Source organism: Rhinopithecus roxellana, chromosome 15 (assembly GCF_007565055.1).
Source record: "Rhinopithecus roxellana isolate Shanxi Qingling chromosome 15, ASM756505v1, whole genome shotgun sequence".
In the NCBI taxonomy this organism is placed as follows: domain Eukaryota; kingdom Metazoa; phylum Chordata; class Mammalia; order Primates; family Cercopithecidae; genus Rhinopithecus; species Rhinopithecus roxellana.
This window is the reverse complement of record NC_044563.1, coordinates 120187995-120206439: the sequence shown is the minus strand read 5'-3', so window position 1 is coordinate 120206439 and position 18445 is coordinate 120187995. Positions and strand designations below refer to the sequence as shown.

General features: G+C 37.0%; 1 protein-coding gene across 2 annotated transcripts in view; it reads left to right on the top strand.

Annotated features, from left to right (window-relative positions):
• PDGFD (platelet derived growth factor D) overlaps positions 1-18445 on the top strand; it is a 263094-nt gene that overhangs the window by 213979 nt on the left and 30670 nt on the right. For both annotated transcript variants that reach the window (XM_030918794.1, XM_010354689.2), the window contains exons 4-5: positions 9842-9904; positions 14256-14454. In XM_030918794.1, coding sequence (XP_030774654.1) covers positions 9842-9904; positions 14256-14454 — 262 coding nt within the window. The remainder of the gene's footprint in view (positions 1-9841; positions 9905-14255; positions 14455-18445) is intronic.

Here is an 18445-nt window from a genome sequence, read left to right as displayed (position 1 = left end):
GGGTATGAGTCCTACGCTTTTGTTTCAGACTTTACATTAACCATCTCTCTAGTTTAACCACATGAATGAGTCTGGAAATCCCCTTAGAAAGATGTCAGGTCAAGAAAAAGGTACGTTGAATTACTTTTTTTTCATTTACATAGCTGTATAGTAGTAACATGACTCTTAAATATTTTATATTCAGTATAGCCCATAGTGTCAAGTGATAATTATGATGGGTGGCAGCTCTGATGAATGAACACTGGGTCCACTGTAAGGATAAGGATGAATGTGTAGAGGGAAAAAGTGTCACAGAACAATGTCGCCTCGCTAGGAAATACTCATATTTTTAAAAAGAATGGACAGCTTTTTTAATACTTTATGACTGATTCTCTTAGAAGATGTTCTCGTTTACATTATAATCCCATCACTTGCTGAGTAACATTTCATGAGTGCTCTTTTTCATGGTACCATACCAGCTGTGTTGACTGTGGCTTTGGCTTTTAGACTTCAAATGGTATTTTCTCCCTAAACTCAGATCTTAGGAGTTTTAATTAGTAATGGAATAATTTGAGTTTTCGGAGATAATGATTTTAGCTAAGGGATTTTGGTGACATGGACTTAATCTTCATACTGTTTGTAATTCCCATTTTCTCTAATTATTGGTTTTAATAATGTAACTAGCTTTTGGCCACCATTAAGAAAATCTATTTATATAACATCAGTCAAGTACAGAGAAATTTAGCAGTTATTGGGAGTGTGAATTTCAACACAGAGGCGTGAAATGGTTTGTTGAATTCTGAGCGTGAAACAATATTTCCTCTCTTAACCACAATAGTAAAAACAAACCTAACAAACAAAAGTGCTCACTATGTACCAAGCATTGTGCTCCCTGTAAGAAAATGAAAATATGAATAATTCAAGTCAATATTTCTTCTTTTCATTTCAAACTTCTAATTTTCCTAAGGAACAGGAATAATTTCCTAAGTCATTCATTTTAGCCTGGTATAAACAATCTTTAAGATTGGCTTAGCAATATCAAAAGTACAATCTTTAATAAATTTCAGACCACTGGTGAATTGAATCAGATGTTCTTTTTGAAATGCATTTAAGGAATTTATGAAAACCTGAACTTAGCACAAATCAAGAAGATTTGTTTATTTTATAAAAAGGATTATTTATAAAAGAAAAGAGGAATTATTCAACAAAGATGAGAGAGCACAGAGACTCAGCTACAGGTTCAGGTATCTGTGGCACTTCCTTAATGATAGGGCTTGCATCCTGTCTGTCTGCTTCCTCATCTTTTAAAGCTACTGTAGAAATGATGAATGAGATAATTTATGGAAAGCATTTCATATAGTCACCGGCATAAAATCTATGCTCCATAAGTGTCAGGCATTACTGCAAAATAATTAATCACAGAGTTTTTTTTTTTTTTTAAATCCTAAACAACTAGTCACAAAATTTAAATCTGAACCTAGCTTTTCGGCAACAGATTGTAGAAGTACTGTAGTATTTCTCTAGCTGTAAATTAAATATTCACTTACCAGTTAGTATGACCAAACACCATGGAAGCTATTAACAAAGTAGTATTTTGCAATTTGCAATTTTCTGTGCAGCCCCTTGATATGTGGCACCCCTCTCTCTATCTGCAAACACACATTGATCCTCTCTAGTTCTTGAGTATCATTCTCATGACCTCTTTTGAATCGATGACCCCTTCTCTTCTTAGCTTGCTGGACTGGGGTTTGCTCTAATCTCTCCTTACTATATCGAGATCAAATTCCCAAACTAAGTTCAATCTGAAGAAATCAGAAACTAGCAAGTATAAAAAGTTCCTTTTCTCATAAGGTAGGAAGAAAAATGAACTTTTAAAAATATCTTGACACTATCCCAAGATTACATGGATGATTGGTTAATGAATTCTAGCAGTTCTAAATTTAAACATTGTACTTTATTGTCAATAATGATAAATGAAAATGTTATAAAATTAACTCTTAAATCAGTGAAAATCTGCGTGTCTTATCTATATTTCTTATTAAAATTTCTTTATTTAATTAAAGATATTTTTACTATAACAGAAAGCTCCTATCCAGGGCTTCTTGTAACTCTAAGAAACACATATTATAAAATTTCACAGGCAAATTCTCTAACTTTGGAAGATGCTCTTTGATTCTTGTTAATTATTGATTCTTAGACTCTTGATATCCTTGTATTAAATATTCTAGTCAATAAAATCTGGCTGCCTGCCAAGGCCTTTACCATATTATGTGTAGAAGAGCTAGTTTGATGATGAGTCTGTAAAGAAAGTATACTTGTTAAGTTTTGGTTGGGCTACAGAGTTTTATTGATTCTAAGGGTTTTTAATTTTTGCTCTATTCTATTCCTGTAGACATTAAGACATTAGTGTAATATCATTTCCACATACATTGTTGGGTCTGCATGCCAGAAATTCAGGTACTGAAGTATCAAAAGCCTTTATTCAAAAGGATTTCACTGTAGAGTAATCCCAGGACACAAGCCTCCAAGTTTGGCTTTATTTGGATTTCCCTCAGTGGGTCATGAACAGAGCAGAGTGTCATGAGCAAACAAACTTAGAATTTATTGAAGTAATGGATGTTGATCATGTATTTGTTCATTACTGTGTTATGAATCTTAACAAACTCCTTTGTCTTTCTTTTGAATGCTTAGAGGTGTTTCTTTTGAAAATCAAAAGCATTAAGCATTTAGAAATTCAAAAGCTCTAAGCATTAACTCAATCAAGAAGCACAGATACAATTAGGAGAGAGATTTCTTTATTTTCTGCCTCTGAGAAGTGAATATAAAGCAGCAAACAGAATAAAATCTTTCAGAATGAGAGAAAATACACTGACAAATGTCTTTTGAAACTTTCCCCAAATAAGTCGTCCTTGGTAAGTTAAAGATCGTTTTATTTGAAAGCTTTATAAAAACTCCCAAGTAACTGCATATGTTTTAAGTGCTGGTGAGACACATCCCTCTAGCCATGAATAGTTTGTGGTTCATCTACTCAAATACAGCATAATCACCTAGGATAAAAATTAACAGCCATCCTCCGTGAGATCCAGGAACAGGTGGTACAACTAATCATCCCAAATGTTTGAAGTATTGGTCTGGGAACAGCTGTCTGCAAAGACTTAAAGGACAAGAGTCCCTAGCTCCACTATCAAGGGACAGGAGAGGGATTCCTTTGGACATCCATTGCTGCTGCTTAGTTAGTGGTTGAATGTGTGCAGGGTTGCTCTGGTGAAGGAATGAGTGGATTGTTTGTTAGCTTGTAATATATCTACTGCCCTCTCTGGTATGGGACCCAGATATCCAATGGTAAGGAATCTGAAAAGAAAGTTTCTCTGGAGAAACCCTTTCTGAAAATGGAAATTCCCACTCATATCTTATTCTTTAATAGCAAGGATTTTTGTTGAGAACATTTATTATTTGTAGTGTTATTATAGCCCCAGCTATATTTGCTTTCAGCCATATAGAACAATTCAGTGGGTGAATTGTTGGAACAATTCAGTGGGTGAATTGTTCTCAAATTGAGCCTGACAAATGCCTGACTGACCCTGAGCTGATGGTTCATTGCATGTTTTCATAGCTGCTTTTAAAGATGTTAAAAGTTTGTGTTGTATTAGCCATGTTTTAATAGAGCCAAATGTGACCATGCTAAAACTCTTTGTAGTCCAGTTTTTGAACAATTCTCTTTTAGTAATTGGTGAGAAACACATCTACAAGAACGCTTTTATTTCCTACCATGGAATACATGGATGACACCATTCAATAAATGATATCATAAATGTTGAGTAATTCCTCTTTTCTTTTATAAATAATCCTCTTTATAAGATAAACAAACCTTCTTGATTTGTGCTAAGTACAGGTAAATGATTTGTGATCATTCACCCCTAAAGGCTTGTCTGTCATTTGATATGTAATGTGTGTACACACATCCAGTCCATTTCTTCTTTTCCATTGTAGTTTTAGAAATTTACTGTTTTACTCAAACTAGGTGTTTACTATGACATTTTAAAACGTATATACAAAAAGAAGAAAATAAGAATATATCAGTGCTAACCAATATTAATTTTTTGTGAATACTTTTTCAGTCCTGCTTCATATATCTGTACATTTTTTTTCTAGCAGTATTGTATGATATGGAACATACTCTTGTATAAGCTTTTGATTTATGAGTTCGTTTTATTTTAAGGATGTTAACTGTTTACCTGTTATATCTGTTACAAGTATGTTTACTAGCTTGTCCTTATGGTTTTACTTTTGTTTTTGATCTCTTTTAGATTTATATAACATTTTGTATATGTAAGGTGTATTGATTTTTATGCTTTCCGACTTTGGCATTAATGCTTAGAAATATCTCTTCCACACTACACTTACATTAATATTTATCTGTGTTTTCATGTAGCACTTTAAGATTTTGTTTGTACACATCTCTCCAACTTTCGAGTCTATAACACTTTTCTAACAGAAACCAAACTGTGCATCCTAAACTATTTAGAAAGTGAAAATTTGAGAATCATATCTGTGTTCCAAAGCTTAATAGTAAAATGCAGAGAATGAGGGAGTTTTGCTTCAAAATGCCAAATGATTAGTTTCACTGCCAAAATGTAATTATGAACTATTTTAATGTGAGGAATTAAGCTGAGGATAAATTATTTTAATGATATAAATTAATTTTATTAATTAAGGCAATGCAGATTAAGATGTCTATAATTATAGAATGACATATAACATTATTTGGTGGGTTGGAAAGAGCATGCGACTAAGAGATACACACTGGCTAATTGGGTCCTCGTCCTAACTGTAGTCATAATTAGTTGGGAGATGCCGGGCAACCCATTTGGCTCTCTGAACTTCAGTTTGCTCATATCTCAAGGGAGGTCATCAGACTCCCAGATGGTCTCTGTAAGGTGCAGTAAGGTACACACAGCACCACAGTGCTAGATTCCCTACGTGGACTATAGGAACAAGGTAACTAAAATACCAGCTCCTTTATGTTAGGAGGGAAGATACTACAGTTCCAGAGCAGGAGGTGAGGAAGTCAAGAGATGTGTACCACCCTCTAGGAGCTAGTAAAGAGTTATCTCCCCTTAGAATAATGAGACATGGCTTGTAAAGCACTTATGTAAGTTTTCTATACCAAAGAACAGAAATGTTTTCTTTGTAAACTGAATTGTTTTAATATAGTTTTAAATGATTCTTCATTGTTTGTTCTATTTTAACATTTCTTAAAGTAACGGTAAGCGCACTGTTTTGCTAAGAGCACCCACAAAAAGGAGTTTGTCTTCCATTAGTCTGGAGTTTGAAGAGCAAGCAGTCTGCTCAGGATAATATTAAGGGTATATAACAAATAGTATGGCATAGGGACCAACCACTCAGAATGGATGCTGGCTGTAAACTACTGGCTTGCTACTAGCAAGTAGCAGCTGATCATCATCCTTATGTGTACACGGGAAGGTAGAGAAATTGGAATGTATTCTAAAACCTCAGCTAGAAACTCGGAATAAAGAACAAATAAACAGCATCTTTGCCATTCTGGAGTGTAATTTCACTTGAGGAAGGAGATGGTCAACAATAAAACAAACATAAAATTATTTCAGATAACCATAAATACTTTAAAGAAAATTAAGCAGGTTAAGTAGATAGAGTGACCAAGTGTGGGAGTATTTTAAATAGGATGCTCAAAGATGTTAGATATTTGAGCAGAGAACTAAATGATGAGGAGCCAGCCATTGGAGCATTTGGGGAAAGTGCATCCAGGCAGGAACAGCAGTGAATTAAACCTAAGGGGAGAAGAGGCTTGTCATGTTATTTGCAAGCTGAAAGAAGGCCAGTGTAGCAGGAGTGGAGGTAGTGGGAAAGGTAGGCTATCAAATCAGAGGACACCAGAGGAAAGAAGTGCATAGAGGCAAACAGTAGTCAGATCTTATTTTGCCAAATTCTAAGAGCAATGGAAAGCTATTGGAAGGTTTTAAGCAGACTACAGAAGTGATTTGATTTACCATTAAAAGAGATAACTCTGACCCTAGGGGAAGAGCTAACAGGCACTTGGGAAACTTGATGGTTTCCAAGTGGACTTGGGAGGTTATGGTGGAAGAGATGAGAAATAATCCTATTGTGGATTTTGCAGGTAAATCCTCCTATGCCAAGATTCTCCTTTGAGGGCTAAAACCTTGGAGGTTCGGTGTTTTACTTTTAATGGGATGTCGCTTAATTTAAATATGTCATCTATAAGTAATGGTAAACTTCTGAAGTAACATAACAGTTGGTTTCTTTTCAATGTCTAACATTTGTGTTGCTAAGAGAAGATAAAGTTATGTTTTATCTGGGGTTTAATGAAATCTGTTATCATTTGCTCTTATTAAAATTTTGAACTGGAATCCTGTAGTCCAGACAGTGAAGAAGCTAAAAGTTCTTGTGTAACATTTGTTTAGGGGCTTGTGGACCAAAGTTCCTTTCAGTTTAAAAAAATCTTAGCAAAATATTTTTGCCATGTGTCTATGCAAGGACATGAACTGAAATCACAGAATTTCTTAAGGATAGATATGAAATCTAAATAACTAAGACTACTTCAAAGGGTGTCCTCATAGAGACACCCACCAGCACTCAACTATATGCCTTTCCTGCTCTGCTGATTACCCTTTTGGAAACTGTTCCATCGTTTTTCTCCCTATACACACATTGTCCAAGGCAGCTATAACACTGTGGAAGGTCACCAACCACACAGTTTCTACTTAGAAATGAGCTTTGGTGGTCTTAGCTTTGCCAGAAAATGGGTACATGATACAGAACACATCAACTATCTCTCTAAGCATTTGTTTCCTTATTTATTTTTTATTTATTGTTATGTATTTTTTTTTTTTTTTTTTTTTTTTTTTTTTTTTTTTTTTTTTTTGAAGCAGAGTTTCCCTATTGTTGCCAAGGCTGGAGTGCAATGGTGCAATCTCGGCCCACTGCAACCTCTGCCTCCCAGATTTAAGCAATTCTCCTGCCTCAGCCTCCCGAGTAACTGGGATTACAGGCACACCCAGCTAATTTTTTTATTATTATTATTAGTAGTAGTAGTAGAGACGGGTTTTCACCATGTTGGCCAGGCTGGTCTTGAACTCCTGACCTCAGGTGATGCCCCTGCCTTGGCCTCCCAAGTGCTGGGATTACAGGCATAAGCCACCGCTCCTGGCCAGTTTCCTTATTGTTTAAATAGGGAGATTTGACTAGATAATTCTAAAACTATTTCCAGTTCCAAGATTTAAAACTTTCCCTTCTCTGATTTTAACACATGGTCAACATAACCCTTTACTTTGTTGAATTGCATTTTTGTGTTGATACTTCCCAAATCTATATCTCAAGGTCACATCTCTCTCATGCAGTCCATTCTCATATAGCAAACTTCCCCCTGAACATCTCCATCTGTATATGGTGTAGGCACCTGGAACGCACTATGCCCAACATGACTCATACTTTCCCCAGTAAGTTGTTTATTTTTCTGTATACTTTCCTCACCTTGTCTAAGCATTGCTCTCCCTTTGAGTCTTCTACCCACCTTTTCTGCAAGACCCATCTATTTATCTTCCAAGCTCTACCAACAAATCAACTTCCTATGTGAAATTTTTCCAAGCCCACTTTCTCCCCAGGTACAATCATCTACTACCTTCCATGGCATGCTGAGTAGACTGGTATCAGAACACCCACATGAGTTTACTGCACCTGTTTATTTATGGGCTTACATTTCAAATTCCTTGAAGGTAGGAATAGTTTTTATTTCCTCATGATCCTATCCACAGCTTAGAAAGTACTAATAGCAGGTGATTAACAAATATTGAATGAACAAGGGAAAATGAAAATTCTGTGATCTGAAGATTGCTCATGTCATTACCTTACCTGGCATATATCCTCCACCAATAGTCTCATCATGGCATGGAGAAGCCACTGGCTCTCTGGCTTCTTGGCCAGTCTTATCTGATCACTGACTTACGAAGACTCATTAAATGCCAGCCTTCATTTGATTATACACATTTTCCCCCGTGGGAATTCAGTGTCCTTTTTGTGTCTATTCTGTTTTGCAGAGTGCAGATACCACATTTCCTGTTTCTGTCCTATCTTCCCTAGGATTAAGATTAGAATAACAAGGCCAGGTCCAGTGGCTCATGCCTGTAATCCCAGCACTCTGGGGGGCCAATGTCGGTAGATCACCTGAGGTCAATAGTTCAAGACCAGTCTGGCCAACATGGCGAAACCCCATCTCTACTAAAAATACAAAACTTAGCCATGTGTGGTGGTGCACACCTACCTGTAATCCCAGCTACTAGGAAGGCTGAGGCAGGAGAATTGCTTGAACCTGGGAGGCAGAGGTTGCAGTAAGCCGAGATCACGCCACTGCACACCAGCCTGGTGACAGAGTGAGACTCAGTCTCAAAAAAAAAAAAAAAAAAAATGATTAGAATAATAATGTCTAGTCAGTTTGTTTCCTTCTTTCTTTCTTTCTGCCTTTCTTTCTTTCTTTCTTTCTTTCTTTCTTTCTTTCTTTCTCTCTCTCTCTCTCTCTCTCTCTCTTTCTTTCTTTCTTTCTTTCTTTCTTTCTTTCTTTCTTTCTTTCTTTCTTTCCTCTAAGTTCTGGGATATATGGTGGTTTGCTGCACCTGTCAACCCATCATCTAGTCAGTTTCTAATAGCTGTTCATTCTTTGAACCCCACATTTAACTCGGTTCTCTCTCAGTAATCAGCTGAAATTTTATTAAACACAGGAAATTTATATATAAACCAGCCTCATCATAACCAATTAAGAAATGTACTTCCAGCTCCTCAAAATGTTAATGAAATTTACACCTGATACTAAACTCTCATTCAGTAGGTATACTTGGGTAAATATGCTGTCAGACTAGAGTGGCTGAACATTTCTCAGTATCCTCTGAAAATACCTTCTACTCCCTGGTAAGGCTGGAAGAAATTTACTAAAGTAATTTATTTTGCCAAGGTCAGAAAGCCATCTGTGGATTGTAAAAACGACAGAATTAGTTTTCCTTCCCTTAATGTTTTTTAAACTTCCTGGTGCTGTAGTAATTAACATGGAAGTTATATACAAATGGGAGACAAGTTTGCCTTTTAAGAGAAGTTTTTTCTGTGTGATCCATTGCTATCACACATCCACTCAGGCTTATCTGAGATAACTAATGTTTTCAGGTCTGCCCTTGGCCTGCCTTCCCCAAATGGGCAGTACTTAGTCACTACCAGTCATTTTGTTCCTCTGCCATCCTTCCTCGTATTTGTTGACAGAGTCAAGAAGAACCCCTTGGAAGTTAGTGTGTCTTTGAAAAGATCACCAATATTTGGGACCAGGTCAGCAGGCAAGATTGAACATAATACATAACCTAGTTTAAACCCACTATATGTCAATAATGATGATAATTATTATTCTTTAATCAAACACTTTATTCAGGTGCCATTGGTAACTACATAATTAATGCATTCAATTCTCAAAACAGCCCTGTAATGTCAGGATTCCATACTAGCCACTTACAGCTGAGGAAAGGAAGGACTGGAGGGGTTATCAGTTGTCTGTGGTCACACAGCTAGTAGATGGCCACGTTAAAATTTGCATTCCTACCTGTGCTTTTTCCATGTCACCAGTACTTACAAGAAAATGTCCATGTCTTGAATGAGAAGGGTTCTTGAGATGTGCTTAAGACAAATGGTGATCTGTTCAGCAGGAATATAGCCCTATTTCTGTTGTCACTTAGTTGGGAAAAGATTCAGAAGGCTGAGATGTTGAAACCATGCACATAATGACTTGAACAGAGGTTTGACTGACTCACATAGATGTTTCTTTGCCTTCCAGGAAGATTTCCAACCCGCAGCAGCTTCAGAGACCAACTGGGAATCAGTCACAAGCTCTATTTCAGTAAGTAATTTATTACTCTATTGCCCGCAAAAGAAATGGATGGAACAGCTAAGGTCAACCCCAAAAGGATTTCACCTGCATTAAGGACCTGTGGCTTGACCAAAAGACAGATCTCAAACAGGATGTGTTTCTCCATTTCATTCAGGTTACAATAGATTATGTCAGACACCCTTTTTCCTGTCTATCAGAACGGTTTCCAGGAACTGCCAGTATAGCATGGTAGGAACTCAGGCTAGGCAATATCTTAAATATTTTTCAGTTTCAGAGCAGAGCATTCCAATTAAAGGTCTGTCCAAACATATCAAACTAGTTCATGGCCTACACTCAAGTGGGGAATTTCAAAATAGGTTTTGAATATTCCTGGGGAAGATGTTAACCTTTGCATTTTCAAGGGTCTTTTCAGACTTGAAAAATCCCAATGTTTACAGTAAGATAACTTAAGTGCAAATCAGGCATGTATTCTATTTTACTTGGATATAAAACATAACTCACCCTGAAGCTGTAAAATGGTTCATGCTCCACTTTTCCTCTAAATTTAGTCACTTCTCAGTATTCTGTCTCCTTATCTACTTTGCACAGAAAGAGCAGACCTTGTTTTCACCAATCCTATGTGTAGCATTTATGTAGCAATAAAATACAAGACAATAAATGCAATTGTTACTAAAAGGTCAAGAGCATAGAGGAAGCTTGCCCATGGCTCTAAGTAGGTCCATGTGGCTGAGTCAGTTTTTTTGTTGTTGTTGTTGTTTTTTCCTAAAATTGATATGATATCTTTTGCTCTCTGGGGGATTTTTTAAAAACTCTTTCATATGGCAGGATTCCCTCCACTATGAATTATGTGACTGTTTAATTCACCTGGTATGGATGCTGGACTAGAACTTCATCTGATCAAAAGATCGGAGGGATCTCTGATGGTGATAATAAGTGTTTTGTGTGCTTTCGACAGTCCAGAATACATGCTCTGAACCTAACTTGTTGTAGGCAATCATTTCCAGTTAGATGAAAGTCAACATAAGGCACATACTGCTGAAGAGGTGCGCAGGCTAAGCAGGAGGGTCGCAGTAGAGGCTGATAACTCAAGGCAGACACCAGCAGTTTTTGCAACCTTGACTGAGGGTCAAGGGGTGCTCCAGCTTCCCAGGCACCTTCGACGTGATAGCTCAGGGTTGTCTAATGATTCTTGCCCCAACCACAATTCAATTACAAGCCTTAAAGGACCCTTAACAAATTAAGAATAACCCAGGTCCTTTAAAAGAGAGGCATTCTGTCTTCCTTTTGGAGTATCTGGGGAAGTTCCCTGGGTCCAGATCCACTGCAAAAGCTTCTGGTTTGAGTTTCAAGTCTAGGTGCTGCTTAACTCTCTTGTAAGAGAGTTTCTTTACTCAGAAACTCTCAGAAACTGCAAGCTGGTTTCTTTACTCAGAACTCCATTGTTCAAGAACTTTCTGGAGCAGGAGCAAGGGTCATTGGACCTACCATTAACTTCTGTTTAAACCATACCTTGTTTTTGTTGAAAGTGGTTTTCCATTTTCAGAGCATTTCTTTTTTATGAATTGTTATCATTTTAAAGTAATGCAGTTAATTTCAGAAATGATTTTTATAAATACATGACAAAAGCTGAATGAAATCATATTTACTGTGCAGCTGAAGGAGACACATTCAATTAGTTCTTTTTCTCAAAAATAGTTTTAAAATATTTACCTCAGCAACCAAAATGTTCTCGTGGTCTTATTAGGTCACCTCATCATTCATAAATATTTCCTCAGCCATCATTGCTGTTTCTGTCAACTGCCCTGAATCAAAACTGGAAAACACCAGTAAAGCTCATACACAGGGACATGTTTGCATTTTACCTATGGTTTGGATTGACTCTTCAGCCTCATGTTAGAAGAAATTAAATTTCCCCCTCCCTTCTCAGGAACCGAGAGTTCCCCACAGTTTCTCTGAGAGAGATATTTGTGTACACACTGCATTCTAGGCACTGCTGGGAGCCACCCCAGAAAACTCCATCAGTCATTTTCCCCAGAGCTGTCACAAGAAGCTTTCACTTGTGTGGGAATGGCTTGTTGGGTGTTCCTGTTTTTATTTCAAAAAAGCAGGGAAGCATTTTAATTTCAAAGATTTTTTATGTGCTGTCATGCTTCTAATTTGATCAGCTCATTTTGAGTTTTTTGGTTCTTAGACCCATACTATCGTGACACAAATCTAGTTGTAAACCATCTGGTGCATATGAGCCAGATAGACTGTAGATTATCCAGACAATACAAGTTAATGGGGATTTGGAATTATAGTCCTGAATTATAAGTCTTCCACCTCAAGAGAGGTGACCTCAAGAGAGATGTGAAAGACAGAAATGATGGGCTTCTGTCAGGGTTCAGCTCGTATCAAGCAGACACACACACACACACACACACACACACACACACACACACACAGACACCCACACACACACCTAGATTAAAGAGACAACCTATCAGAAACAGAAGGAACAAATATGATTGCACCCAGATAAGAGCTATATAATATCAACAATATGACTGTAGAGGGCATCTTTAACATAGCTTGAACTGTGAATAAATCTCTGGATTCTACCATAATGTATGACAAAGACCATGCCTCCAGAAAAATGATCGTTATTACCTGGATACATCTGAACAGAATATAGAGTGGACTCATAACGTAATGAATGTAGCATGGCAGGTAAGGTTTATTCAGAAGAGGATGTCTGCTTATTTTAACAAGGATGACTGAAAATTAGATGTATGGTTTCTTGTAAAAGAAAAGAGCTGGCCTGACACATTGATCAGTCTATTTCACCCTATCACCCCACTCCCTTGACTCCCTTTCCCCTACAGGGAATATTTGAAAACTGCTCCTGAGTTATAGCAATGGTAGATTAATGCTTTAAAGCCCCTTAGTTGTGTGAAGAGGGACTGTTACTCTGAGAGCAGATGATCATCAAATCACTTAGCAATCTTTGGACCTTGATTGGTTAAAGAGAGACAACATTGCCTGAGAGTAAGATTATAAATTGTGGGCTTTGCTGTCTGGGACTCAATAGCACCTATTTTTTCCTGATTAGATACTACAGTTAAATCTAAGGAAAGCAAGTTTTCATTAATTCCTATTTTCCCTTAGTGATAGGAGATATTTGCCTTTAGGGGATGTTATTTGTTTGGTAGTTTCTTTAAAGACATTTAAAACTCATTTGAGGCTGTATGCTCTCTATTTCCTTGTTAATGGGTCATGAATTTTAACAGAGATGTTTGAATCATGGCTCATTTACCTCTAGATTGTACAAGGGTTAGTGAAGTAAGTGCTTGGAAACCTCATGTGAGATGTATTCCATGGCAAAATACATAATCCTTTCCAGGCTTTCAATGATGTTGTGTTTCTCATTAAAGAGTCTTCCTGAGAAGTTTTAATGGCAACTGGGATCACTAGCAAATTATAACACTTTAAAAAAATACGTTTCCCCATGTGAATTCTCTCCTTTTAAGTCAAGAGAGCCAGTTTCATGGTTAGTTATCCTTGTTGACAGTAAATAAGTTGGTGAACATGCTAGATTTTATGAAAATATCTCGAGTAGATTCGTACATTGGTCACACATCATCTGCAATGCCAGGTGACCTGTAAAGGGGGGATGTGGAGATTAAAAGTGGGAGAATGGAATGAATTATCAAAACTAATGTGGGAAGAGTTTGAAATTTTGATTCCCACTATTATATGTTGTTATGTGGATGATTTGGGACCATGAACCAAGAAACTGGATGACTTAATCTTATATATTTCCATCTAATCTATATTTTTAGATGATTACAGTTAAGATAAACTGGAAATTTTATGATCTACTTGGATTTGACTTACAGAAAAGTGAATGACTATCTTTTTAGTAATTAATTGATTTTTATCCAAGAACATGGCAAGACAATACCATGTTGTTTTTACATGGCATTCAAACGTATGATGTCTTTTTTTTTTTTTTTTTTTATTGAGACGGAGTCTTGCTCTGTCACCCAGGCTGGAGTGCAGTGGCCGGATCTCAGCTCACTGCAAGCTCCACCTCCTGGGTTTATGCCATTCTCCTGCCTCAGCCTCCCAAGTAGCTGGGACTACAGGCGCCCGCCACCTCGCCCGGCTAGTTTTTTGTATTTTTAGTAGAGACGGGGTGTCACCATATTAGCCAGGATGGTCTCGATCTCCTGACCTCGTGATCCGCCCGTCTCGGCCTCAAACGTGTGATGTCTTATACTCAGAAGCCTGTTTATGTTCCTTCCGTATAGTTGAATGACTGTTGTATTTCACAGCAATGGACTTTTTCTGAGTACACTGAGCTGTATGTCACTCTTAGGGGGTATCCTATAACTCTCCATCAGTAACGGATCCCACTCTCATTGCGGATGCTCTGGACAAAAAAATTGCAGAATTTGATACCGTGGAAGATCTGCTCAAGTACTTCAATCCAGAGTCATGGCAAGAAGATCTTGAGAATATGTATTTGGACACCCCTCGTTATCGAGGCAGGTCATATCATGACCGGAAGTCAAAAGGTAAGAGACAGAGACTTGTGCATTCTTCATAAGCAGATAGAAATCTTAACAGTACAAGCTGAGTGTCCCTTATCCAAAGTATTTGAAACCAGAAGTCTTTTGAATTTTGGATGCTTCTTGGATTTTGGAATATTTACATTTATGCTTATTGGTTCAGTATCCCTAATCCAAAAATCTGAACTCCAAAATGCTCCAGTGAACATTCCTTTTGAGAATCAGGTTGGAGCTCAAAAAGTTTTGGATTTTGGAGCATTTCAGAGTTTAGACTTTTGGACTAGGGACATAACCTGTAATAATGAGTAAGGATTAGCAGTACAATATGTTTAACTCACTTAGATCAGGTGGTTACTATCAGTCCGTTGTCACGTTTCACAACACTTTCAAATGAAGTTCTGTGTTTTGTCCAAACTGTGTTTTTTTAATCAGACTAAGAAGGGTTTGGTCCAGTGAAAGATATATAGGTCATAGTTTGGAGCTGGATGAGATGTTATGAAAATCATCTGAACCAGCTTCTTATTTCTTGGCAAGTAAGGCATTATGAGCCCCAATTTTACAATGGAGACAGCCAAGTCAGAGGGAGTAAGTAATTTGCCAATGTCTGTATGGAATGAAGAAGAATGAGTATCCTGGTCTCTTGCCTACAAGAACAGTGCTTGTGTCATTGATAGTTTTGCCTCTCTGATAGATGCGAAGGTTGGTTTAGTCCAGGGATGTCAGTGTTGGCAGCAGAGAACCCTGTTAAAGCAACAGCCAAAACTCTGTTGGAAAATTTCATCTCTACCTTCAAGATCTGCTATCTACTTGGTGCCTGGGTGGTTCATGTGCTTGAGATATAAATGTCTCAAGGCAGAGGAAAAGAAGGTCTGGAATAGTTTGGAGATGTGTGAGAGCATATATTCAATTAGAAACTTCAGGAAAGTACAATGAGGGGAGAACCGAGAGGAACATTCAGGCAGAGAGAACGTCATGAGTTAAAACAGTGCTTAAACTCAAATAATAAATATCCAGGTCATACATCTGAGTGATATGATCTTAGGATGAGAATGTTTATTGGCGTGTAAAACTCAAATTAATAAAGCAATGAAATACAATTGCCTCTTATTGAATAAAACAATTACTTCTAGTCTGTTATGTCCTTGCTTTATGTGATAAGATTTGTTATAATTGTAATGTTCCCTAAAAGGTCTTGAAAGGCTGGGTTGCATTGTAGATATAAAGGTATTTCACCAAGATACAGCTGTTTCCTACACATTGAAATAATTTTAAGAGCTGTGAACCTGGACTGCTTTAGCACAACCATTTATAACATTTGGGCCAAAATGGCTAATCAGTTAACTCCTACCTGGGCCTTCTGCTTATGGCTTAGCTAAGAGGGAGACAAGAAAGTCACCGGTGGCCCTGGTGTTATGGAGATACACCATGTGCAGATCACTGTAGCGCTGAATCTCTCCAGGGCTCAGATTGGAGTCAATTTAAAGAAAATATTGTTGTTCTGTAAGACATTGCTGTGTTTGGATCTCTACTAAGTCAACTTAAAAGAAAGTAAAATATGCACGTTTTGAAAACCCCAGAGGAAATTTTATATAAAAATAGTATTTGGACAAACAAGCAATGAAATCTGACTCTGTCTTCAGCAATGCAAGGGACAGCCCTTCTTGGCATCTTTTTTCTGGAAATATTACAATTTTTAAGTCATCTAAATCCATTACATTTTCCCCCCCTAGAAATTGTGTTGAGTTGGAGGCAGGAGGCCTGGATTCAAATTCTAACCCTGCCACTTACAAGTTTTGTGATTTTTTTTTTTTTATTGGGTACCCTGATCTCAGTTTTCTTATTGGCAGTGTGTGTGCAATAACACCTACTTCTGGGGACTGCTTCTGGTACCATCAAGAGCACCTAACACTTAATACATGTTCAAAAATTGTTAGCTAGCTCTAGCGACTTAGAATTCTGAAATATGTTTACATTACTTCCTTGGTGAAGCCTAGCTTGTCCCTTGTTCTGTCCCTGTGATGTCTACTCACCCCCTAACTTGGTAAAGTTAGGAGCACTTAAGACACCACCTCACTTTGTATGTCCTACTACTGCACTGTTATTGTACCTTTTGTTTCCTCTAAGAGGATCTGGGATCCCAGCACCTCCTATCGTTCTCCACTCTGGCTGAATATTTAATAACTGGGGGAGCTTTTGAAAACCTTCAGATGCCTAGTCCCACCCCAGCTACACTGACTCAGAATCTCAATGGGGGGAGACTGGGAAATATATTGATATTATTTATGGTTCCTAGGAGAGTGATCCTTAGAGACAGCCAGTGTCAAGAACCACTACTTGAGAGACTGTTCATCCTATATCTGCAGTACTTGCAACAGTCTCTGACACATTTTAGATGCTCAATTAATGTTTGTGGGATTGAATATATTACTAATCCAGTGTTAGCCTCTTTCTAAATTTATAGAAACCACCTCATAGACTGGATAGGGTAGCTTTATTAAAAATGTCTTTGGTTACTGAAATAACCTTGCAAGAGCATTCAAGGTGACATACTACTTGATGTTTGTGACAAAGTAAACATGGTCTCTCTCTACTGCTGGCTTAGGTTCCATTTCTTAATCTCTTCTTCTTTAAAATGGCCCTAAGGCATTTTTGTACCATTTAATTTAACCCTGGCAAGTCACCACTGCCTCTGCTCTTATATAAATGTACTGATTTGTTTATCATTCCACTGATGCTGAATCACCTGTATGTATCACAAAAACAAGGGAAGTCAGGTTTAATATTTCAGCTGGTATTTTCTGCTTTGAGAACATAAAAATACAAATCCATGGCTTGTATCCTAACGTATGAGGAAGGGAGCAATGAATAAACAGTGAAAACAGGAAAATAGCTATGGATAATGAAAGTCCATTAGGTGTCAAATAAAACTTTGCCTTTTCAGGATTTCCAAAAAGTCTCCTTCTATCAGTATAATTTCTTAATAATGTTGTGCAGAAACAAGCTTGTCATTTATGAATATCTTTTGAGCATCCATTCTTCTGATTTGTCCAGACAGATGGAAAGTGGCATTTTTCATGATTGCAAAGAGCAGTATTCTAAAATGACATTTGAATGTGAATATACAAAATACAGAGTTTTACGAACTCTGAAATAGAACACAGACACACTGAATAAAGAACTTATAATGCATCAGGAATATTTAAAATATGAAGGTTCATGTTTTACAATTAAATGATGTGTTTTGCTTCTTTTTATTTAGTAGAAGGGAGGTGAGGTGGTAAGTGAGCTTTTTGTTCTCTTCAAGAAAAGAGTTGAAAATGTCAAAGTCAAAAGAACAGTAAAAGTTTTGGTGAGGAAAGAGAGAAACAGGAGACAGATAAAATTACCAAGTATTGAAACCAGGATGTCAATGCAATAAAGTCTACATTTTAAAAATTCATAAGTAATAGATAAGCTCAAACTTGTCTGGAAAAGCTTCTGGTCTGAAGATAATATAACAAGTTAATATATTCAACTTTCAGTTTCCTAGGGGGTAATGGGGAAAAGGATAGCATATATAATTGAAATCTGTAGACAACTGTAGTTTCAAACCCAATTTTTGCCAATAATTTCAGCCTCATGCTTTTAACCTCAAAGCTGCCCAGAAGTTAATTTTTAAAAAATAAATGTTTTAAATTCAAGTTGCATTTACTTTTTATGGTAGATATACTAATGAGTATAGGAAGTGTGCATAAAATTAGGTGAAATTATATGGGTGTTCTTTCTGTAAGCTATATAAATACTCCTTACATTGCTGCGTTATCACTGTAGTTTAACTAAAACTAAACTACAATTCATTTAAAACATATGCCTATGAATTTAAGGACAATGTATATTTATTCAAGTTCATAGCATAAAATTCAACATTTCTAAGTTAAGAAATGATCAGCCCTGACTGGACATTACTGAGAGGTGATTTATGGAGATAAACAATGTAAGTAAGATCTGTTCTTTTTCT